Here is a 24,416-nt window from a genome sequence, read left to right on the forward strand (position 1 = left end):
GAAGCTGTAGACTATATATCATCTTCATTTCTTCAAAGAGGCATGCTTGATTTATATACTCAGTTACTGAAATGTTAATTCTCATTGCTGAAACTAATCCTTTTGTCACAGGAGTTATGGTGCATGTTAATAATATAAAATAACGGGAATATTAGTGCATTTACAGCCTGTCCCCAGATTGTTCACTGCAGAATTAATCCCAGGGTGGGATTGCAGAGTTTATTATTCTGAAGTTGTGGTGTGGCCGTGTCCTTATTTCCTCAAGTCTTTTATTATTGCAAAATGTCCATTTACAGTGTACTCAATTTACCGGAAAGCATTCTGAGTGACAGTGGTCTTTGTGGTTGATTTCTGCATTTCTGCATTGTTCTGCATTGTTCCAGACTGTCATATGTAATGCAAATGTCAGTTTTGTTTTTGGTGATGTAATATTCCAAAATTCTAAGAATCCTTTATAATTACAAACTTTGAAGCAAGTGAAAACCGTCTTAAAACCAACTTGATGAAAATATGGATATATTTTCCTATAAAAGAAAATTTCTTTTGAGTTCTTGATAAAAAACAGTTCTTCATGAAGACTGTTCTGTGCTGCTAATGTAATAATGTATTTGATACAGACGTGGGAGAATGAATGGGTTAGTCTTTCCTCCCTGGCTAGTTTTGCTTTTGAAGCTTTGTTCCTGATCAAATTGCAATGACTTCTATTTTGGGAAGATCTCAGTTTCTTTCATTTGAGCGAAAGTATTTCTGTGGGCATTCATGTGAACAGAGAAATGCACAGAGCAGAATGGTTCATCAGTGTTTCTACATGAGGTACTGTATGAAGTAAGGTAATACAGAGGCCGTTAAAGAGAAAACTAAATGTATAGGCTCTTTACATCTGGGTCCTTAAATTTTTAAAAGAATTGTGCAAGTATGGAAAAGGAAATTCATAATAATACGCAGTATGTCATAATCTGTAATGGTCATAATTTAATATGGATACAGTATGTCCTTATTTCAGTTTTGCCCAGTGCTAGAATACAGATAATTTCCCAAGTTATAAATATTTCAAAACAAAGCAGCTAGTAGATCTTTTTACCCAAATTCCTGTGCTTCTGCTTTGTAAATGTAACTGGAAAATCAGTATATATTGTTGTATTGATATGAAGGGTTAACAATTCATCACAATTTAATACTTTGGAAGTGTACATACTATTACTGTGGTGTTTAATATCTTGCACCTAGTTAAATTCAGTCTACCACAATGCAGCTTAAAATCGACTTTCTTAAAAAAATGTGTTGTAAAGGAATTTCAGAAAACCACTTCCATTACATTGAGCTGTTTTGAAACAGGGCCCCAGAAGTGGTGTCACAGACAGAAAGGTTGTCAGTGTGACTCCTGTATACTGTAAATACCCATGTCCTCTATTGAATTGCTTCTTTTTATTTCCCTTTGATTCATCTTGGTTTTGAAAAAGTTGGACCTTTGTAGCCATCAGACCCTTTAACGTACTTAGAGGCAAGTAATTAAACGTTCCTTACTCTTCTTTGTTCAGTCACGAAGCACAAGATTTTCTCGGAACCTGTGCAATGACTGACAAGGGTTAGCAGCTTCCCAGCTGTGTTTCTGCCGAAGAGGGGACTCAGTACTGAGATTATGTACTGTGTGTGCTGTGTGCCTGAGCGTAGGTGTCTGAATTTGGACTTTGTTCACCGTGACCAAACACAGGCAAAGGGGATGCATCGATTGATTGGTTTTCTTAGTAATCAACCTGCAAGTCTATCAAAATCTCATTTAGTGTAAAGTGCCTTATCTTGGGTGCCATACAAATGGGTTGAAATTTTACTTTTAAGGGCATTGTAGCCACTTAATACTGTCAATTAACTGAAATAGTATGGTTTTTGTTGAGAGCCTGCCAATAGCTCATATCACCCCGCTTCACCAGGAAACAATCTGGCAGCAGACAATATTTGGTTGCAGAAGCAAGCTGACAGTGAAGCAGATCTGTGTGAAAAAGTAGTACTGGGCTGTTAAAGTCGTTGCACAATATTTACACACATGTCCGTGAAATTAAACCCACGTTGTGATTTTACACATCTTGACTGTCTAATAAATAAAACAGCAAGTGATCCTTAGAGACATATTTGTTAATGTGGAAAGTCAATTTAATGGCTATTCAGAGTCAGAAAACAGCTGCGTGCAATGCACTGCATATCACACAACGAGATAAAAACCCAGCATTAAAATACTTTGGGAAAAAAAATGTTTATGATGTAAATCTAACTATAGTTTGTAACATAATATTGGGTACCGAATATTATAGGAACCCAAGAGTGAGGAGAATTTTCCCACCTGTGTCCTGCAACAGAATGTCATGTTATGCTTCTCACAGTAATGTGTAATGCATGTGAAGGCTCAGAGCTCTTTGTGCCGTTCGAGTCAAGAATCAGTAGGGCTTCCCAAGTGACCAATGTTGCAGTCTGTCTGAAGGAACGTGCACAGGGTACTTATGTTGTAGGCTGGTTAGCCACTAGTGGTAAGACAGCAATAACACAAGATTTATTATGGCCATTTTTTTCGAAGGGCTGTATCATGTCATTACTATCAACCATTCAGCTCACTTGCAAACCAATACTGTACTTTTACCAAGAATTAGCAATGTACCAAGTTTCACCACCGCGTTAAATTTTTAACTCGGAAAGTTTTGGTCAAAAAGGTTAATGAAATCAACCTATTGGGCCACATCAATGCTATTTATGATGCCCAGTGAATGCAGAAAATAACACAACATTGATTTATCTACAGTATAAGAGACAAACATTGCAAAACCCACTGTTTCGCTTAATGATTTGTTCAGCATCCTTGAGTACCAGTACATTATATTTTTCCTTTAGTTCATTTGGAGCCATTTGTGCATTTAGAAAGTACCAGTTAGGTCTGTGCTCAATAATTTGTTTACTTAATACGGACTTAAAACCACTTACCTACCCATTTCCCTGGAGAAACCTGCATGCCTGACCGAAATAATTAACAGAAAAAAAATGCCTGATCTGATCCAATCACTGTTTTTCCAAAGATATCAGTCTCAGTGGGACCAGAAGAATATTGTAATTGTAACTGCAAACTTCAGTTCTTTTCATATTATGGTGGTCAATTATGGCAGTGGGAGATAAGAGATTGCTGTTTTTTTTTACTGTAGCTGCTGAGCAGTACGTAATGAAAATATTTTATGGTCATTCCTCCCCATCTTCATCAGATCTCTTACTAAAACATATCCCAAACTATATCAACTGCCTGTCCAGCCATCAAGAATTGCTTTTTTTTTGCTGTTTTATGGATGTGCACTGGTTCTTAAGCAATTATATATTTTCAGTACAGAAACTTTTCCCCCCAGGTGTTATTCAACACCCCTGAGGGTGTCTTAAGAAATTTGTGTTTACAAAAATAGAAACATAAGCGACATATTTCTAGGCCCTCTGTTGTGAATTGTACAGTTTAAAATACGGGTCCCCTGCATCACTCTATTTCAAGGGGAAATAAGTGACGTTTTGAATTAAAATATTGAAATTAAGTCGTTAATATTGACACTTGATAGATACGTTTGAAAAGTAGCTCGTAATAGGGCTGAAGAATTCTGTTTTTGAAAGGTTATTATAACACGCAGACAGCCGAATTTTCCTGGCCCGTAAAGATCTGTTACTTTTAGCTTGTACATATTTTTTACCTGAGTGTGCCTTCCTATATCTGCCCCCAGATGGCGCTACCACAATGTTACACAACTTCTGGGTTCAGTCGTGTTTTTCACGCTTTGGATGTTGGGCATTTAATCAGTGCAATCAATGGACATTGAGAAACCGATCATTTCATTTAAGCTCAATCGTTCGAAGGCTTGATTCCCGTAAGTGTTTTTTGAGTACTGCTAAACAATAAAATAAGTGATTTCCCGTTATGTATGTTGTTTCCTGTGCTCACATGGGTTTCCTCCCACAGTTCCAAGACATACAGTACTGGCGTGTTAACTGATGCGAGTGTGTGTCTGCCCTGTGATGGACTGGCATCCTCTCCAGAGTGTGTCTCTCTGCCGTCCCCCGCGGGTGGATTTCTGACTAAACCGCTCTTAAGAGGTGATCAATTGACTTTAAACAAACACAGCCAGGAATGGGTCAGTATCAGACACTCCCATGGCAAGTCTGAGTTTCCCTGGTGTAGTCTAGTTAGTTATATCCAGTTCACAGGCCTGAATGAGGGCACTCCTGAAACTCGCTAATTAGCACAGGGTTCATATCAATTCACAAATCTTCTTTAGCTTTTTAAGAGACAAAAACAGAAGACACAGAGATTACCTAGGATCAGGGCTGAGAACCACTGTACTGGAGTATTTTTTTAAACCAAGGTCTGAGTCCTGGAAAAAAATAAGTTAGCACTGGTGATTTAGCTGGAACAAACCCCAGCCAACACAGTGGAGTTCTGGGACCAGGATTAAGAGTCAGTGCTCTGAAGTATTTTCCTAAATACATGAATTTGAAAATTTCTAATGAATCTGTCTTACAAGGAACATCTTCATCTTCAGGGTTACAACTTCTAACACTGTGAAATCGCCAGATTTAATATTTACATCTGCATAATTCAGAAAGACTGGTTGGTTTAATTAAGAAGCTGAACCTGACATGTGTTCCCCGTAAGAGATATATACAGTGTGTACCCATGTCCCTGGTAAAAGCGAGCTATATTACACTGATGAACTCTAATTAGGAGAGTAGCTGGATGTAGTTCCTTACTATTGCTTCATATACTATTAGATGGAATTAGAAGTCTACATAGTGTTGTGCTTCTAGAGTTGTGCAACAGCCACCAGCTAATTAATATCCACCTCTGTTACTGCCTTAATCAATATTCTGTAACCGCATTAAATGCAGCATCCTCTAAAGAGACTATTTCCATGACAAATGGTATTAATTATTGAACACACTAATCTATCTCCCCCCCCACCCCCCACCTCAGTTTATCTGCCAGATTCTGCAAGGCTGCTCTGTACAAATACAGAGACATTTCCAATACAGGATGTGTTTGTTTATTCAGAAAGAGTATTAGCATTTATCTCAATTCACCACTTTCTTTTCCCCTCAGTATAATGCTTGAGAACATTAATCAGAAGTTAGTGCCTTATTATTAACCTTTAAAAGTCTCTCTATGAATATACATAATGATCAAGAACACACAGAATATTGAGCTCCCTATACCTGAGATTGATTTGCTGGTTTATGTCTGTTTTCTCAATTATTGTCATATAAACTGGTAGTGAGGGCTTCCACAGCTTTTTTTGGAAATGTGTTTTACTTCCTTGTCGCACTGGCTATAATTTAGACATTGGATATGTCAGTTCTGTTTTCTGACTAGTGGCTCCTGCCCCTGAGGAATTTCAGTTTTTCTGTTAGCGTGTGTTGAACTAGATTGAGTTAGCTAACTCATTGACTCCTTAGCCGGTTTCCCTCATCCCAGGGATGGATGAGTTTTTCTGCTGCAAAAAGATGGGCTTTTTCTCAACTGAAACAAGTTCTAAACATTGAAACTGAATGACAGTCCACGGACTGCTCCAGATTAATGGAACAGCTCCAGTGAGTCATTTCAGTTATTCTGTGTCTTCCTGCCTGTACTTCAAGAAAAGATAGTCCATTTCCAAAAGTCAATAATCAGCTCCAATGTAACCCAGAAAAAAAGAGGCAGGATTAGCTTTAACCAAATGATCACATCCTGAAGATTAGTGAGAACGATACAGGTTTCAGAGGGCTGATCACAGGGCCTCCTGAGTAGATCAAATGAAACAATCAAGTTTAGGATTGTTCTGCGTATGTTTGCTTTTATGCTTTAATTGTTGTAACAGGGCGACATGTGTAATGTTTTCTAGAGTAAAGGAAGAGTATTGGAACTGCTGACACAGACTGTACTGTATATGTGCATAAAGGCAAGGTCAGACAAGCTCAGCATGTGGGTTACGTTGGTTTAATTAGACTGTAGGTGTGAAAAGTAAATTATACAAGATTTGGAAGCACTGGAATTTTTTTAAATGGCTCCCCCGGAATATACCCATCCCTCAGATAAAGATTCTGAGCTGCTGAAATTGCTCTCGCTGGAATGTAAACGGAATGCTGCCTTTTCCACTTGCTATCCACACGGCAGAACAATGTTTCTGTTTGTTCAGTCATCTAGAATGTCGGCTCTGTGCATTTCCGTGGGCAGCAGCAGCCTCAGCTCCTCGGAAATCACGAAAAGGGCATCTCTGGGACACCGCGTTCTGCATCAACTGCTGTGCCGAGAGCTGTAGTCAGAAAGCACATTCAAATGCAGGGCTCACATGCCCTGTTTGGCAAGCTTTTTTTAAATAGGATTTTAATTTCTTTTTTTAATTTCTTGTGGAGTAGGGTTCTCATGCTTAGCTTCTCTCAGCCTCACAGATATTCTAAACATGATCAACTGCCGATCGACGAGAAGAGTGGATTACACACCTAGTCAGAAGTGAAGCTGTAAAGGCGTGCAGGGTACAGTATGTATATTACCCTGTAAGCATACTCATGGATGCATTACAGCAGGATCCAGTGATACAGCTCAGTCTTGGCCATTAAAGACCCTGTGGCACTGTTCATTGGACTAGGGGGCTCTGTCAGGTGTCACTCTTGTCCTGTTCAGCTTGATCTACTTCAACCTGTGATGCAGCTTCTGACTTCTCTCTCTGATCTGCTGTGCTGTGGGGCAGCTGGTGCAGAATTGTGGCCTGTGTCTCCCAGGAGGGGCTGCACACTTCAAGTGGTGGATTAATGGGTCCCCTCCTACATTATAGAGCATTTTAGGATTGTTGGGTGTGAAAAACGCCAAGTAAATGCAAGTTATTATGCAGTTATTCTTATATTCTTACGAAGGAAGAGAAATCCCTTCAAGAGTTCAAGACAGCGCTATTGCGTGTCTCCCTGTCGCCTGTGGTGCAGCTGTGTACTTCTCCTGACAAACAGAAGTCCTGCTGACTGATACATTTCCACAGCACATGTGGCGTTCAGTTGTGCTCAAAGAAAAACTACCACGATTAGCATTGCACTGTTTTGGGCTTCATGACCTTGGGAAAAGACATTCTTTCACCTTGAACAAAAATCGTACGGATATAAAAACCTACGAGTTTTTATATGGGCACAACTGAAAATCCTCTTACCGAGTCATGGAAAGAATGGTGTATTACTTTGGAGCATTAGATAGCATAATTCCAGAACTTTAAATGTTGCTAGATGAAGAACAATGCTATTGGAATGGAACAACTGAAAAGAGGCTATTTGGTCTATCAGGCTCATTTTACTGCTGGGGATGCTCCAGCTGCTCCTTGATGAATCCCGGATTGCAGGCTTTAATAATCTGGCAGGCCAGTTTTTGCTGCTTACCCAAAAGAACAACCTTCAGGTCAGTATTGCTGTGCTGTCAATTTTTACTTGTAGCCTTGCATCCTCCTTGCCACTGGTAAGCTTATCTAGGCAGATTCTGCCTGTATACCTTTTTATTACTAAGCCGTTAGGATGGTGTTTTTTTTATGTGGTGGAGCTATCTGGGTGATGTATGTTACCCAAGAGTACAACAGCAGTGTCTCATTTGAACCCACAACCTTCCACTTACCCGTCCAGAACCCTGTGCCACACTGCCACCCTCATTATCGTCTAGACAATGACAATGGCACATTTACAACAACATCTAAATCTATTTCATTGGCTTCTTCTCCAAAGTTCAAAATTCCCTCTTTGACATGTATATACCCCCATTTTCACTGATGCACTCAAGCCACAAGGGCTTCACGTGTTACAGTTCTGGGTGGTGTTCCGCTGGGCGGTTTGTTGAACCAAACAAAAACCGAACTGTGAAAGTCCAGACTCGCAGTCTCTGTGATACTGGCTCAGTGTTCTATCATGCTGCATCCACTTACTTTGCACTTTTCAACACTGCCCATTGTCTTCTCGGCTCTGGGTGGTGTTTGGCAGATTTTTGATGGCAGATTTTCGCGATGCATTGCCCTAGATGTACAACAACTGCAATGCGATCTGGTTTACTTGAACTACATCAGGCCTCCCTCTGTGAGTGGAAGGTACTGTACAGTAGGTTCAGACAAAATGGAGATTATTCTCTGAATTCCATTTTGCCAAGAAAGCTGTGGGTAATGATCCTCAGTCACCCAACCAGTCGGTAAAAGACAATTGGTCAGGTGGTAATTTAAAAACCAGGAAGCAGAGGCTTCCAGGGTCAGTCTGTTCAGCCAGATGGGGACAAGGGACCAGATCCTCTGCAGTGCAAATTCACCAGAGGGAAGAAGGTACCAAATGATTAACCAACAAGTGAGCTGGAGTGAAGTCTGAGAAGGAGATTTGTATATCGTCTCAGAGAGAAACTTACTGTATATTTAAAAGCTGTTCGGGCAGCACCTTAGCTGACTGGCTACAGTTATCGTGGGACTTGGGGAGGAGTATGGTTAGAAGCTCAAAGAGGTGTTTCATGCTTTTGATGTTCGTGTTTTAGAGTTTGGATTATTTTGCCTCACCCTGTAAATAAAGAAGCACTTTTCTCTTGACCTTATGGCTGCTTTGTATGTCTGTTTTACCATGATCTGCCTATCACGGTTCCTGTTTACCACAACCTACTCCAGGGTGTGTCCTCCTTGGTGTTAACAGTGGGATGACACATGGTGTTCTGGAGATTAACACACTCTTGCGACCGTTTGGCAACTGTTTGTGATTTAAAAGAACATTATTGATTTTAATGATAATAAATTTAGGGGGTGGCATGGTGGCGCAGTGGTTAGCATTGCTGTGCTGAGGCACAAGGTTCAATACTCGAGTTAGCCTGATCTCTCCCTGTTCAAGTGCGTTTCCTCAAGATGCTCCATTTTCCTCCCCCAATCCAAAGACATGATGGTAGGTTAACTGGCTTCTGAGAAAGCTGGCCCTGGTGTGAGTGTGTGTGTGTTTGTATGTGTGTGTACCAAGCCATTGGCTAGTGTCCCGTCTCAGATGTTTTCCTGCCTTGCCCACGATTCTTGCTGAGGTAGGCGTTGCAACCCTGAATTGAATGAAGTGGTTAGAAAATTAATGGATGGATTTAGGAGGATCAAGAGAATTGCGTTTTCACTTTCACATCATCGAGTGTTTTGAGTTGATCAATGGCAAAAAAATCCCAATTAAATACATTATGACTCCATGTTCTAACAATACACATATGGAGTTTTGAATGAAACAGAAATTGGTGTGATTAAACTTGAACTTAAAGATGCAAAACATTTAAAATTAATGATAAATTCAAGGCAATGGACTTCTTCAGGATCAGCAGTTCAACAGATTATAGAAGTGAAATCCGGGAAGCGCTTTTTTTAAAAATGGGACGCGGCGTGGACTTCTCTCGTTTGTGACCATTCTTAGTTTTTATATTCTTAATTTTATGTCATGCGAATAGCTTATTTATTACAATATTGCAGAAAAGTACTAACATTGTAGAGCAAATAACAGCAGACATACGTAAGCAATTCGGAGTTCCTTAACATTTCAATTTTAACTTTAGACGCAGTGCATTGAATAGTTACGTTTTTAACGTTTAAAAGAAAACTGGACGTTATTAAATGAAGTCCCCTCGTGAAACGTTTTTTTTTCTCGTGAAACGTGTAACGCTGGAGTTTTATAACTGCTTGTCGTCTTTCTGCGTCGAAGAGGCTGATCTTTTCTTTTTATAAGTTTATCCGTGGGGATGTGAGTTAGGTTTTACTCGGCTTCTTGATGTAAATAATCCTAAAATAACGAGTCGTCGACCGCCGCGGCGTCTAATTTTTTTCGCCACACCTCTGCTACCTGCCACCTGTTCCTACGCCCTGCCCTGCGCCCAGAGGAAAGGCGCAGGACGTACTTTATCTACTCCCGTCTGAAATGCCGCCGAGTCGTCCAACTGAGTGAGCCCCCCTTTTAGATAACTTGGATATTTTTTCGAAAACAATACGGCCGCGACATGGAGGAGCAGCAGCTGTAATGATCTGAAACAATCGGTTCGCTGTCGTGCGAGTGGCGAAGGCTCCGGTGTGACTGCATCAAGTGATAAGAAAAGATGGCGAAAATGACTTCAGAAATCTTATTTTCTCACAAACCGCCGGAGAATACCACCGGGCAATCAGATTTCTGGGACAGCGCTAACAAGGTAAAAAAAATAAATAAAGTAACGCCGCATTTTTTTTTCTCGTTTGCCTTTCGTGTTCATTATTAAACGAGTGCGTGGCTTTTGGAATTTACTTTTTAAAATACTTTTAAAAAATTCAAAGCAAGCGAATATATCTTAGAGAATAACCTTAATGTTTTAGCCTTTCGGCATTAGAAGAAAATATGCTGTTTCAGTTTCAGGAAAATGTTACTTTTGTGTGTTTTGGGTGAACTCCGCACTCCTTCCTAGTCCGTGTTTCATTACGTTTTATTCATGTACCACAAAAACTGACTTGTAGATCTGTCACACAGTCTGTTGTGATGGAAACAAGATAATTCAGCGACCAACAGTGAAAATAGGAGCCTGTTTATTTACAAGGGGGCGGGATCTTTTAAATCGTTAAAGCCAAAACATGCTCGTCTTCAAATGACTTTGCGTGTTGGAAACATTTTCCTGGCATCGCATGGTTGTCCATGGATATGGTAGCTGAGGTAATCATCTCGCAATTAATGGTGATTCTGTATGTATGTGTAAAATACCCAGTGAACTCCCATTCTGTTTTATGGAAATTAATTTTCCGGTTGGGAATATTTGAATACTGGAACTTGAGTTGAGCTGGTCTATCCTGACTTGTTGAATTCATTTATTTGTTGCCTGAACTTCTGTTTCTCTATTTCCGTTTTTTATTTGCAAATACATTGCTTTCTGTTGGTATTATAAAAAATACCAACGTAAACGTCTTCTGCGTCAAAATGATAGTCTCTACATGTATTTTTGACTAGCATTCCTCTAGTACAAGCAATCTATTGCCAGCAGTGTCTTGAAAAATAACTTCAGAGTACTGTACACCATTGATGTGCATGTCCATCCCTATCAGAGTTCCTTGCAATCTTGTGTGATAGTTATTCCCATGAGTTATTTTTTGCTCTTATTAGAACAGGGCCAATAGTATTGATTTAAAAACGAACACAGAATAAATTATAGATTGTCTCGTTTAACAAGTTTGATAATTATTTCCTCATTATTATTAGCAGGGGTTATCAGTATACTGCATATACTCAGCATCAAAAGAAACTTCTACCTTCTGTGTGTTTAAAAAAATAAAGTACACCGCTTTTGAATCTTCATTAAATGGTTTTAGCATGGCTTTGATTGATTGATCATGACTGACTGTGGTGCAGTCCAGTGGTTTTCACTTTTGCCATAAGCACTAGCTCTCCTTATTAGTCAGGGCATTGATCGGACAGGGGGCCAGTCATCTGGGCGACCTCGAGTCGTGACACCTTGCCCAGATCAATGTGGAGGTCCAAGTGCGCTGGTCCGGGCGGGAGTTTCCAGTTACAGAACTCCCAGCTGTACTGACTGACAGCAGTCTGGCTGCTCACTGCGACGATGTGGACGTGATTGGGGATCATGCCCCACTCATCCGACTCGAGCCCCAGATCCAACACTTGTAGGATGAGTGGCCACAAACTGTGGCCCGGAGACATTTATCATGGACACGCTTGTTCAGTGTAGTGCTGGCTGCACTGAGACCACAGTTGGTCCTTTTCTGAAGGGCTTATCCTGTTGGGAGAAAGCCTCCCGGCACGGCCTCGCTCTGCTCGTGAAAGGGCGTCTCTCTTGCGTGACGAGAAAGTGACAGTGGTGTCGTATGTCATGGATGCCCTACTCATCCGTCTTGTGTCCCAGATCAAACATTTGTAGGATGGGTTTGGACATCCTGTGGCTCAGAGACATTTATCACAGACATGCTTGTTCAGTGCGCTTGAGAGGAAAAAGAGCCCCACAGGACAGCATCTGTATTCTAGCACAAAGCACACGTCACACGTGTAAGCAATGGTTTGTGTTGATTGCAGTGGTGGCCACACATGCTACTGGCCTATAACCTTCACAGTACACCCTCAGCTGGTCAACCCTGTTAATGAAGAACAACCATCCATCCATGTTCTAACCTCTTTATATAATACAGGGTTGCTGGGTAGATAATAATAATAATTGCTTATAGCACTTTTTCTTGACACTCCACTCAAAGCGCTTTACAGGTAATAGATGGAGCCCGTTCATTGTAATGAGTGCAAGACAGGCTACACCCTGGATGGGACGACAGTCCATCGCAGGGCAGTAAAAAACATTAATCTGCATAATAAATTTACCTGTGTCATGCCTGTTCTAGAAAATGTCAAGAAAGTGCACTTGCTCCAAAAAAAGAGTGTCACCGTCGTGCTCATAACTTTGTGAGTTTGTTGCTGTTGTAAGTTCTAAATTTCTTTTGATGCTCGGTATATTTCTCTATCTATGATTGCAATCATGAATGCTGCCAGATCCATCAGATAACAGTGGCTCTAAATGAGAGGTGTCCTTTCAGCTCATGTATCTCGTTTTTTTAAGTATTTGATCCTGGGATCTCATACTGTTATTTCTTGAAGAAATCCAAGGTTTCAGCTATAAAATGTCCACAGTGTTCTAAATGAATAAGACATTGAGGGCATTGTCCAGTTTTAACATAACATGCCTTGTGTTGAATTCTACACTCTTAACTGTAGCCTATAGCTTAACATTCTGTCTGCCTTTTCTAATTCTTTCCCTGAAGAAACAAAAATGATGCATCGACACAAAGCTCTGACTCTTTCTCATTAATAATTTCTCATTCTCATTAGTCTCCAAGCTCAGCCTTTTCCATCCTCTGTTCATAGTTTGTTTGTTTTTGCTGCTGTACTTGCATGCAACGCCCTTGTCCAAGCGCGTGACCCAGAAGGATTGCTCTGCAGGGGTGATTTCTCCCTTTGTGCAGGTGCTGAATCGGATTGGCCTGTCCCTGTGGCATCTGCTTCCCAGCCGAGATCAGCACCTCGTTGTAGCTGGAATGTGAACCAGTGACAAGGCCTGGTAATATAACTAACCATGCACTGTTGCACTGCTCTGGCAACGAATCCCTGGGCTTCTCCTCAGAAAACTAGTTCTTTCATCTCTGATCTGAGTGAAATCATTTCTTTTTTAGTTTGAAGAATGCAGCATTTGTGGGTTTCATCCATCTTGCTCCTGTCTCCTTTTTAAACTTAAAAACAGTCACTTCCAGGGTACTGTATATGAGTGTGATGTGTATTGGCCAATAACATAATCCACTGAATATTCCTTGCCTGGTTGGGAAAAGAACGGACTTGCTGGAAGACCTTAACTACTGGGTGTACCAACTGATGCATGTTTTTATATATATATTATGTGTATATATACAGTATATATATTATATATTTGACTGCTCATTGAATGTGCAAGTTTAGTCCCAAGTTAGTTAGCTTGTGGACTCCTAGCTGTTTTTAAGGTGGCTGTAGTACAGCATTGTAAATACACTGCTGGCAACGAACCAGAATTTAAATCGATGTACTGCACTTTAGAGAACCATGTTTAAAATGAAGATGAGGGGTTTAAGGAGTTTAAATGTAAAATTCTAGCTTTTGGAGAAACAGATGTTGTTGTGTGAAAATCTGGCTTTAGCACACTAGTTCATATTCAGGCTGTCAGTGAGAACAGTGCTTCTGTTGGGTGAGCACAAATAGTACAGAACTTTGACTTTCTTAAGACCACACAGTCACAAACAGGAGGGGGCTATTTGTCTTGTCTAGCCTGTTTGGTAGTTAGTACTTACTCGATCCAAGGAGCCTGTATTAAGCTACTTCCTAAGATGATATAACTGCTTCTGGCTCCTGAACAAAATGTTAAAGTTTAATATTCAGTTCCAATATAGAGTCAATTTCTATTGCTTTGATTCCTGTGGTGTTTCTCCCCTAGAAGAAGTTAAATTCTGAAGTGAAGCAAAAATGAAGGAATCCCTACTGTTAAGACACTGTCATCCAATGCCTGAAATGCATCAAGTGAATGCCTCTTTGTTCTGTGGGATAAAGTTAAAAAATGTGAGGATCTGTGGCAGGACGTTTAGTTAGAATATAGATTTTTCGCAGAATTCCAGCTGCACGTTAAAGAGGGTGAACGAGAATGAGTCCCCAATGTCGCCCGTATGATCAATGATCATTTTTGTGATTCTTTTGAAATGATTCTGTGGTCTCTTTCCAAAACCTGGCTGATGCTTCAGAAGGCATCATGTCATGTCATTTACCAAACCGCTTTATACAGTACCACACGGTGTTGTGGGAAGCCGGAGCCTACCCAGCAAGTAACGAGCGCGAGGCAGGGTACACCCTGGACGGGGTGCCAGTCCATCGCAGGGCCAGTGCAAGCCAATCATACATGGGGACAATTTGGAGGCCACAGTAAAGGCAGAGGTGGGAAATTTGGCCCGGACACCGGGATAACTCCCTACTCTTATCGAGAAATGCCCAGGGATCTTTAATGACAACAGAGAATCAGGACCTCAGTTTAACATCTCATCCGAAAGATGGCACCCACTACAGTATAGCGGCCCACCACTATACCGGGGCATTAGGACCCACACAGACCGCAGGGTGGGCGCCCCCTGCTGGTCCCACTTACACCACTTCCAGCAGCACCCATAGCTTTCCAGGAGTCTCCCATCCAGGTACTGGCCAGACTCACCCCTGCTGAGCTTCAGTGGGCTGCCAGCTGTGAGTTGCAGGGTGATATGGCTGCTGGCTGTTTCAGACGTATGATGGGTATTGTAATCCCAGCCCTTACTGTACATAAATCCAGTTTTGTTAGAATTAAGAAAGTAATTGAGGAGATGAGAATCAGACCAGTGAACACAGCAACTCCCTGTTTGGACTCTCTCATTGAGCTGCGCGGGGCCAGAGGGCATCATGGTACCAGTGAACAAAGAGCTTCTCTGTCCCCTGGTACTCTTCAGTGAGCGTGCTGCTGTCTTCTCTGGCCGCTTATTCTAGTCTTCTGAGGTGCAGGGAAACTTCAGATGCACATGGGAAAGAAACTAACATAAACCTCTGTAAAAATCTTTTGGTTGAAACCTGTCTGAGTACTGATAGGAGGTATTCTTGTGGGCAATGAAATACCTAGGAACTGTTTCCATCTTAATTTGGGTGCATTTATGTCTCAAGTGTAAAAAACTGGTGAGTGATTCATCAATAATTCTTCTTGCCAAACATGTAGTTCATGTTTTTAAGAGGAGCATTCAAAATAGTCGGAACAGACAACACTGAGCAGAGAGGTTTGAAGTGTTGTATGTGTTACTTTGCTCTTGTTGTTTCTGTATTTATTTTCTTTTTGTTTTCTTGAAATGCCACCTGTATTTAACCTGCCTAGCCTGACCTTTGAGGTCAGTTTCAGGCCGTGTTTAAAAAGTAATCATGTTTTCACGCTTGAAAAAGCCCCGAATAAGCCCTGATGATGTGACTGACCAAATGTATATGAAAAGCGTTTGTAATTGGAATAAAATGAATGTAAATCCTATGTACTGTAGTTAGAATCCAGTTTTTTATTCTGTCACCGTACATCCAGTCTGTTCGAGCTGTTGTTGGTCTGAACCTTTATGAAATAAGTAGATTTTGCCTTCTGTTTAGAAATTTGTGCATCTCTTGCCATTGTTAAGATCCAGGGAAAAGGTGATTTCCTTCATCCTGTTCTATTGCAGAGCTTGGGCCGGGCCTGGAGCTGAGAGGGAGCCTGGAGTTAGTACTGTAGTGAGAACTGTGATGGGACAGTTAGGGTTAAGGCTAGAATTAGGGTTGGAGCTAGGGTCTGGTTCCCATGTTGTTCTACTGAAACTTGAAAGGTACAAGGCTGATTCTTTGCTGTCTGAATGCTGGGGCCCCAAAGTGCACATAGTTCTGGAGAGAGACAGGAGCTGAGTTAATACTCCCTGGTGCTGCTCTTTCCTGGGATCAGCTGAGTAAGGATACTCTGATATGAGCTGTGTGAGGGGTTCAGGGAACAGGGGTGTGTCAGAGGATGGTCAGGCCATGGCACTGATGTGAAGCAGTGAGTCTCTTTTCAGTCTCTGTGTTACAGCTTACAGTAAGCGTGTCCTAATTGCTCCAGTGGAAAGGCCATATTCGGATTAGGATATTTTGGCCCATACAGATTGTTTGTCTGTGGGTAGCCATGTTCAACAACAAGGCTGGGCAGCTTGTTGCATACTCCTACAACTCTTTGTGTAAAATTGTGCCCCCTGCCTTCACTTCTCCACAGTTTCCACTTGTATCCTCTAGTTTGTGTTCCACTGGTGATTCTGAAGGCCATTATGCTCTAAAAATAGCTTTTTGTATCGCGAGCCATATGAAGGCTTTATTTCTAATGCTAGCCCTTTTGGTATAACAAAAATACATTGCATTTTAAAACATGAACTATTTAGCTGTCGTGCCCTACTTTTGTTTGAGTTAATGCTCTGTAACGGGTGCCCAGTGTTTGACACATTCTTCCGAGCTGGAGAGCTTGACTGAAGTGTTATCTTTTTTTTTTTCCTCCAAGCTCGCTCCGTGTCAGAACGGGCGAGCGCCGAAGCCGCGGAGCTCTGCCGCTGATCTGTAATGGAGCTGAGTGCTGGAGCGGCCGTGTCGGAGGCAGCACATGCTGCTGGAGATAAACTGCGACTCCGCTCGTCAGGGGAGCGTCCCGAGCTCTGAGCCATCTGGACTCTGTACAGAGCCGCACACAGCTTCCAGTCCGCCGGCGCCGCTCCCGCCAGCAGAAGAAATGGAGCTCTTGTCTTTGATTAAACTGTAGTGACGAAAATCGCTTTGTTATACTTTCCCTTCCTGCATAATGGGAGCATGACTGCGTGGGGCTGTGCATGTTGCTAACGTTTGTCAAACTGGCAGAGAAACAAATGCCGATATAAAGTGTAATTACCCGTTGATAACAAATAAATGTGTTGCTCTGTTTGAATTAATACCTTAAGTGTTGATGTGGTGGTAAATAAAATGATTGTATTATTATTATTATTATGCAAAGAGCAGGCTGCCAAGAAATGTTCTCACCCTTAGTCCACAGGTGGCTGTGAGTGACTGTTATTGTTTTTTGTGTTCTTATCTTTGTCTTATCCTTGGCACTGCAGGTGTCCTACTGGATGCTATGCAGCAAATTAAAGTTATTTCTGAATAGGATTTTTGGGGTATCGAAGTGGCATCATCTCATGCAACTCTGGTTTTTTTTTACTGGTGATTTTACCACCCGTTGAGAGTAAAAATATTCTTAAGTGTTATGTTTTATTTATATTTGTAAGTGGGTGTCTTAGACTTGTCCTGTGGTATTTTTTTTATTTTAAAAAGGTAATTTGCAATCACGTCTTAAGTGTGCTAAATAGAGGGCAGATGCTTAGCATTCCACTAAACCTAAAAATCATTCAATTCCGTCTTAAGATCAAAAGCTCACTGCAATAGCATGCTTATGGCTTCTGTGTGAAGCAGCCGTCTGTGGGAGTTAGCTTGTGTATTCTGTGAGCAATGCAGAAGAACTTGAGAAGAAGTAGAAAAGAAAATAGCCTTTTATATAATATATAATAAATGCCCACTTTTTAAATAAGACAAAAATGAGGAGAAAGAGATTGGAATCGAAGAAATACGTACTCATCTAAATAATGGATGGCAACAGCTTGAAGATGTTCTTTGTGAAGCAGCAAATCGATTTATCCTACAAGTGAGTCGAAATCAGGAAAGCAGAGGCCCAAATGGTCAAATAGTTATACGGAGGACAGAAGAAGCTGCCCAGCTGTGTTGCTGAGGCCAAAACGCTGATTTCTTTCAAGAAACAGCTGGGTGAGATTCTTGGATCAAGGAACTGCTAACGATCAGATGTGACTGACGGGCCAAAGGACCTGCTCTTATTCATAACCTTTCCTCTCCTCTTGTCTAATAAGCAAGCTACACAGAACAGAAGAGCACTTTAAAAAGAATTCAAAAGGAGCGGTATACAATTAAAGATAACGAGTGAAGTGGACTCCAAAGCTCGTGTCAGAAAGACTGAGAGAGAAAAAGAATTCTAGAGGAGAAATGTGTTGTTTTTTTTTCATTTAAAAAAAAATGGGAAACGAGGAGTAAAGAGAGAAAGATGGGACCGTTTTGCATGATGACAGGCAAATGGCTGATATTTCAGTCCGGTGTTTGTGAAGGAAGGAACTAACAACATGCCCCAGGCTGAGCAAACACAAAGTGCTGCGTTAAATAACATCAGCATAGAAGAGGCAGACTGTTTTACAGGTACTGGAGGCAATTAAGATGATGCTATTATACCAGTTACTGTATACTTGAGGAAACAATATTATTCTTAGTCTGTTAACTTAACTGTTATGCTGTCAAGACAGGGGTAATACCGATTTACTGGAAAACTGGTAATATAGCAACCAGCCATAAAACAGGGGAGAAGACAAACAATGGTAGGACATATACAGTAGGTAACAGTGAAGTTTAATACAGGGATGTTAGAAATAAATAGGGAAAGCGGATTTCTATCACTGCATTTTGGCACACTGTGTATGATTGTAACAATCCAGTGCAATTCTGTTAAATATGTCACTGATCATAAATCATTCCAGAGTGCCTAGTACAATGCCTACTGTGAAAATACGTTTGGTAAACAAGATGTAAAAGATCACCCTACTGTGGCTTATATCTATAGCAGTATCTGCTTTTGCTTAGCTATAGGAGCACTGGGATTTCATGACGAACTTGCTGCTGCTTTTTGAATTGCATATTTTTTTCTTGGCCTCAGATCTTGGGGAAAAAAATAACCCCAGACACTGAAGGGAGATTGCTGACATTTGACAGTTTTCATTGTAGAGTGAAAAGAACTTCTCGCAGGCTGTGCAAATTGAAAGTTAAAACCAATTAAGTTTCAGTTTATTAAAAAAAAAATTACATTTCTGTGTTTTATACTGATAGCATTGGACAGAAAACCGCAGAGCTTTTGTTGTTTTTAGGACTTGTTGTACTGTATGTAGCTGCTGATCTAGCAGACAACTGGAGACCTCTGATAATTAAATTAAATAAGATAAGAAATCTGTAGCAAAGCATAACGAAGCACATGTCGAGGTTAATTCCACGCTGCAAAGTGGAAAAGAAAATGCCGGGTTTCAGCAGTTGAGCCATCCTCAGGTGTGAGAGCTCTGCTGCTAATGCACACTGAGGCAAGTCCGTACTGGAACCCCGCTATGAGCCCTACAGGACTTTGCGCTCTGGCACTGCGGCTGTGCTCGTCTCTCAGACCAATCTGCCCCAGGGGCAGGGGCAGGGCCGGCTCCTGTGCCTCTGAGCCCCACCCTCCGGCTTCACGACAGCTCTGTTTGCACAGCAGAGCAGCCAGGCTGGCTGAGTCACTGGTGGGTAAATAACACTCAGGCGAGCAGTCTGAATTCCCACCCCCACTCCCCCCCACACAAAAACAGCACAGCGGCATTGCTAGGAAGTACTGCTCGAGTTCACAGGTTCACAGCTTTGAAAGATCGAATGCACCTCCTGTCATTCATTTGAAAAAACGAGTTGCTGGTCTGTAAATCATTTTAAAATGATAGAGGTGATAAAGGTTATGAACTGTGAGGATGATAAGACCTCCCTGAAGCTACACGGGCTCGCTGATATTACATTTCTCGTTGGAACAGATGTGCTGGACAGTGATGAGGCATGCAGGTACTCCTTTACTGCACAGTAAAGGTAAAACTGAAGCAATCTTTAGTTTCTTGCTCACCTCTGACACCTCCCAAAGTGCTGAGCAAAAAAGAGAGTTTTCAGTCTAGCCTAATCACTAAGTGCCAAAAGCACTAAGAAAAAAAAATATACTGAGTGTTTTTTAGGAGACCTGATCAGCTGGCAGAAGCTGAATACAGGTGACATTACCACTGCAGCCCTAAAAGGGCACACCGAACTTTAAGAAGCTGTGTATCTGTAGGGATCCTCCTGTCTCCTGGGAAAAGACTCTTACAGAATCTGTCGGCTGGGTGTAGTTTGTTTTCTTTGTACAGAGTGATTGTATTGCACCACAAAGCTGGCTGCAGGTTGCTGAATGGTTTTCGTTTAGGGTGGTGAATGGCTCTGAAGCTCCCTTAGATCTTAAGAAAAAAAATAAAGCAACTTTCTACATCCTTGGAATACAAGTTCTTTTTATAATCCTCAAGGTTACTTTGAAAGCAATACTGGCTCTGGTAACACCTCCTGTTTTCCACTTATGCCTTAATACCAAAACACAATCAGCACCTTGTTTTCATCATGTTGCTTTAAATATAACTTAAACTAAGACCTTCTACCCAACGGAAATTATTTTAGAAAATAAAATAATTTTCTGTTCTTGTTTTTGTAGCCAAACTGAGTAGGATCTAGATAAAATGTTGCCTCCTGTAATTAATCTAGATTTCACATTGAAAAGAATCGAACACGTTCTTCCTTTGCTCTGTATTTTGTTGAATGCGTGACAGAATAATCTGTTGCTCTGTGTTATACCCCAGAGCAGACGGAACCTTGGTCACTGATTAATGCTTTTGGCTGCAGCATTATTTTGAAGGATCCTGAAGTGTGCTGAAAGATTTATTTAGTAACATTCATGCGTTTATTCAATTAACTCACGGGAGCTCTGTGCCTGAAGCCTCTTCTCATTTATTGAGCTTGCCGAGACGAAGGAGACTTTGTTGATCAGTGTTGAGCTAATGAGAAAGAGGGTCTTCCACCAGCTAATTGTGCTCCTTGTGCCTAGTTCCCTGCCTGCCATACATTGCATTGCATTCACTGCAACTTGGTAATTTATAATTGCATTAAATGTCAAAGATGAAAAATTTAAAATAAAAATAATATAATACCTGACTAACTGTTGGTGCAGCTGCATAAATAACCTGCTTGTAAGTTTGTATATCCTAAGTTTTAAAACTAAAAATAGCCATACCACTATCTCTTAAGATGTCACATTAAAACAGTATATTTAATAATAATTCCTTTTATTAGTTAGAGCAAAGCATATCTAGAAGTGCTCTGAATAGAATAGGGAAGCCAGTTAATCCAGCACTGAAATGCATGGGTGACATGTGGCAGCCATTCTGTATCAGCATCCCCACTGCACAATAGAGCAGGTGGTGAAGGGAGAAACTGGTTTAATTGATGGTGAGCTTCAGGGCGGCTGGATTGTGCAAGCTCAGAGAGGAAATCAACCAGGACAACAACCCTCGTCTTACTAATAGTGCTGTGGCATCTTTTACTAAACAGGTAATCCGAACCTTGCTTTAAAATCTTATGTAATAGATACTGAGGCATTGAATCAGCAATTTTTAGTCCAGGACAAGAACCCCACCTTCTTGTCCACTAACAACAGTTGTCCACAACCTGGTTTACTGTACTTAGCAGTAGGCCATCCCAGTGGAGACCAGGTCCAACTGTCCTTCACTTCCAATTGATGATGAGATCAGGCTACTGTTAGCTGATGCCCCTGTGGAAAGCGATGTGTAGGGATGTGCCCTCAAGACTACTGCCTGTGAAGGGAATTCCTTTCCTCGAAGCCACACAAGTCCCAGTTTGTTGGCTTACTCCGTTTGTTAGTGATATCGGACAGCAGTTTCAAGGGACACAACCTTGTGTGAAAGTGTACAGGAAAATTGTCAGACAACCCTTACACTCTTGACCTATCAACTATTTCTCTTCTCTGAGGTATTTCACAGTCTTTTTAATCAATTACTTTTGCTTAGGGAAGAGTGCATGACGTCAAAGTGAAGTTGTTTTAACTTAAAACTATATAGGGCAAGCTAGATCTGATCTTGACATCGTGTTTCAGCACTTCAGCATATCCAGCTAGAAGCACTCAACCTTGTGTGGTCAAAGTGTACCATCTAATAGTTGAAAAGATTAGAAAATGAAGATGTCTAAAGCAGACTTTTTGGAAGCTCCTCTCTTTGCTCTTGAAGACAGTGCCTTTAGGCAGTGCATGTCCTTAAACAGCTTGGGTATTTTTTGTGTTGCAGACTCAACTGCTGGGGATTCTCATTTCTATTATTGGCAACTTTTTGATCAGCATTTCTTTAAATATACAGGTAAGGACTTTGTGCAAACACTTAAAGATGCATTCTTCCATCTTTTGGAATCTGGACCTCTGTTGCTTCCCTTCCAAACTTTTACTGTCACTCTTATGTCTCTGCTGGGTTCTTGCTTCTCCTGTGTATCTACCATGTCACGTATCCAGCAGGAATTTTCCTGCCATGGCTTTCCATTGTTCAATTGTGTCAATCAATCCTAGGGCAGGACAGCACAAAAGCCATACTTTCTCATCAACCCTTGCAAACCGAAGCAAGTAGGTTGTCAGACAACAATAACCATTGTTTATGTGGAAAATAGAGCCAACTTTGGAATCCTCTAACGCTGTGTACTCTGAGAAGCTCTGAGCTCAGAGTCATTTGCTGGGTTTCCTACATCCCTGACTGCACCAATGAGGACTTAAGGGAATCCAATTAAATGCACGAGCACTCAGCATATTCCTTTTACAGAGGCGATAGAGTATTGTTTCCATGAGTGCTCTCCTTGTTACATTCATTGTGTAAGGGCAGCACACCCTGGTAGAGCTGGAGAAGTCTGTCACCCACCAGATTGCATTTCACAAGGTGTGTCCAGGGACTGTAGGAGAGTCTTGGTAACGTGGCATGTATTTTTTTTCCAGAAGTACACCCACGTGCGTGTGTCTAAGTGTCCCGACTCCAAGCCCTATTACAAGAGCGCACTCTGGTGGTGCGCCATCATCCTGATGGGGATTGGAGAACTGGGCAACTTCACTGCCTATGGATTTGCCCCTGCTACACTAATTGCTCCCCTGGGATGCGTCTCTGTTATCGGTAAGGTTTGCCCCTGGCTCCAAAATGTCAGTCATGTACCCGGCACCATTTATGGGGAACTGCAGAAGCTTTATCATCTGCCCGAGTTTGTCTTTGTATTCAGTAAAATGATCCTCCTACTATTGTGTAGAAATTAGATGATAAAAAGAAGAATGTGTTAACAAAGTGACACATTGCTGTCCTGACAGCAGATCAAATATTTAACAGGCCATGCTTTCTCCTTATTGAAGGTTTGCTCTCTGAGTTTATTATGTGTTCACATATATTTGTTTAGCCTGTTCTCCAGGCCCTGTTCATTTCTGTCTTGTTTGGCAATAGGTGCCTGAATGTGACATGTGACAAAAGATCTCAGATCTCAAATGTCTGTCTCTCTTCTGGAGTCTTAAACATCTACTGCTACTGCGTGTGACATGTTATGTCTCCATTTGATATAAGTCTTTTCTTTAAAATCTGCTGCCATTTTATTACCTTAACACAAAGTAACTTCCATTTTTCCCCACGAGCATGACCGCTCAAGACCAAGTGAATCAAAGGTAGCTTTATGCAGAGAGTTTGTTCGTAATTCTCCAAATGAACGAATGGCCACTACAATATCATATTTTCTCGTTAACTATAACTAGTCTTTAGCTGGCCTCACACATTACGAGTTCAGTCCAATTTTCTTATGTGGTCATGAAGGAGATTTTGAAATAAGTGTGTGTTGGCTGACTTTGTAAAAAGGCCAGATGGCTTTGGTCTCTAGGCGCGGAATGAAAACAGAATTTTAGTTTAAAATTAACTGTCACTGATTTTAATTTCCCAGCTTCACAATGGTGTAAAATGATCTTCATTGTGTGTGATGCTTTGTTCACATCATAGAAAACTACCTGGAATACAGCTGCCAGTGTGGTCAAATTGTCTTTTTGGTGATCGCTCTTCCTTGAAATTAAAACTCCTTTTGAAGAGGAGGATACTGGATTCTTGAAAACAGTACCACGTGTTTCCAACTGTCAAGTAAAAAAACAATCTGTGTGAGGCCCTTCAGTCTGATACGTCGTCAACCATGAGAATATGGTGTGCAGTGACTTGAGTCCCTGTGGACGGATAAAGGCCAGTATTAATGAGCTCTGTACCTGTTTCAGTGCTTGGCATTTTCATGTGGCCTAGTACTGCTCTTTCGTCTGGTCCCATAGAATTGCTGTACCTCTGACGAATGAGCACTGTAACTCATTATTGTAATTTTTTGGGGGTTGAAACGAGAATTTTTAAAGGGTAGCCTAGTATAAATGTCCTGGCGTATAGTCTCTGTAGAAGCTATGCTACCTTTCTGAACAAGTTAAAATCTCCTAAACGGGCCTGACATGAAGGCCAGCGGAAAACTGATTAAATTCGTGTCATGTGGCAGTCTGCTCTCTCTTTGTGCAGGACGCTGACTGACACATCTTGAGCTCTTAAAGGCTGCCACCAGAGAGAGCAATTATTCCCTCTTGGCAGTATCTTAGTGTCTATCAGAAGAAAAGGCCCTGTTCCCTCTCC

General features: G+C 41.3%; 1 protein-coding gene across 4 annotated transcripts in view; it reads left to right on the plus strand.

The window, feature by feature from the left end:
* The first annotated feature begins 9,854 nt into the window (after nucleotides 1-9,854).
* The window catches only part of nipal2 (NIPA like domain containing 2), a 33,422-nt gene continuing 18,860 nt past the window's right edge, over nucleotides 9,855-24,416 (plus strand). For 2 of the 4 annotated variants that reach the window (XM_088929147.1, XM_088929151.1), the window contains exons 1-3: nucleotides 9,855-10,183; nucleotides 22,041-22,109; nucleotides 22,730-22,901. In XM_088929147.1, coding sequence (XP_088785273.1) covers nucleotides 10,094-10,183; nucleotides 22,041-22,109; nucleotides 22,730-22,901 — 331 coding nt within the window. In that variant the 5' untranslated portion in view covers nucleotides 9,855-10,093. The remainder of the gene's footprint in view (nucleotides 10,184-22,040; nucleotides 22,110-22,729; nucleotides 22,902-24,416) is intronic. The other 2 variants (XM_088929149.1, XM_088929150.1) reach the window with 2 other exon arrangements.

This window comes from Atractosteus spatula, chromosome 12 (genome assembly GCF_055471065.1).
Source record: "Atractosteus spatula isolate fAtrSpa1 chromosome 12, fAtrSpa1.hap1, whole genome shotgun sequence".
Lineage (NCBI taxonomy): Eukaryota > Metazoa > Chordata > Actinopteri > Semionotiformes > Lepisosteidae > Atractosteus > Atractosteus spatula.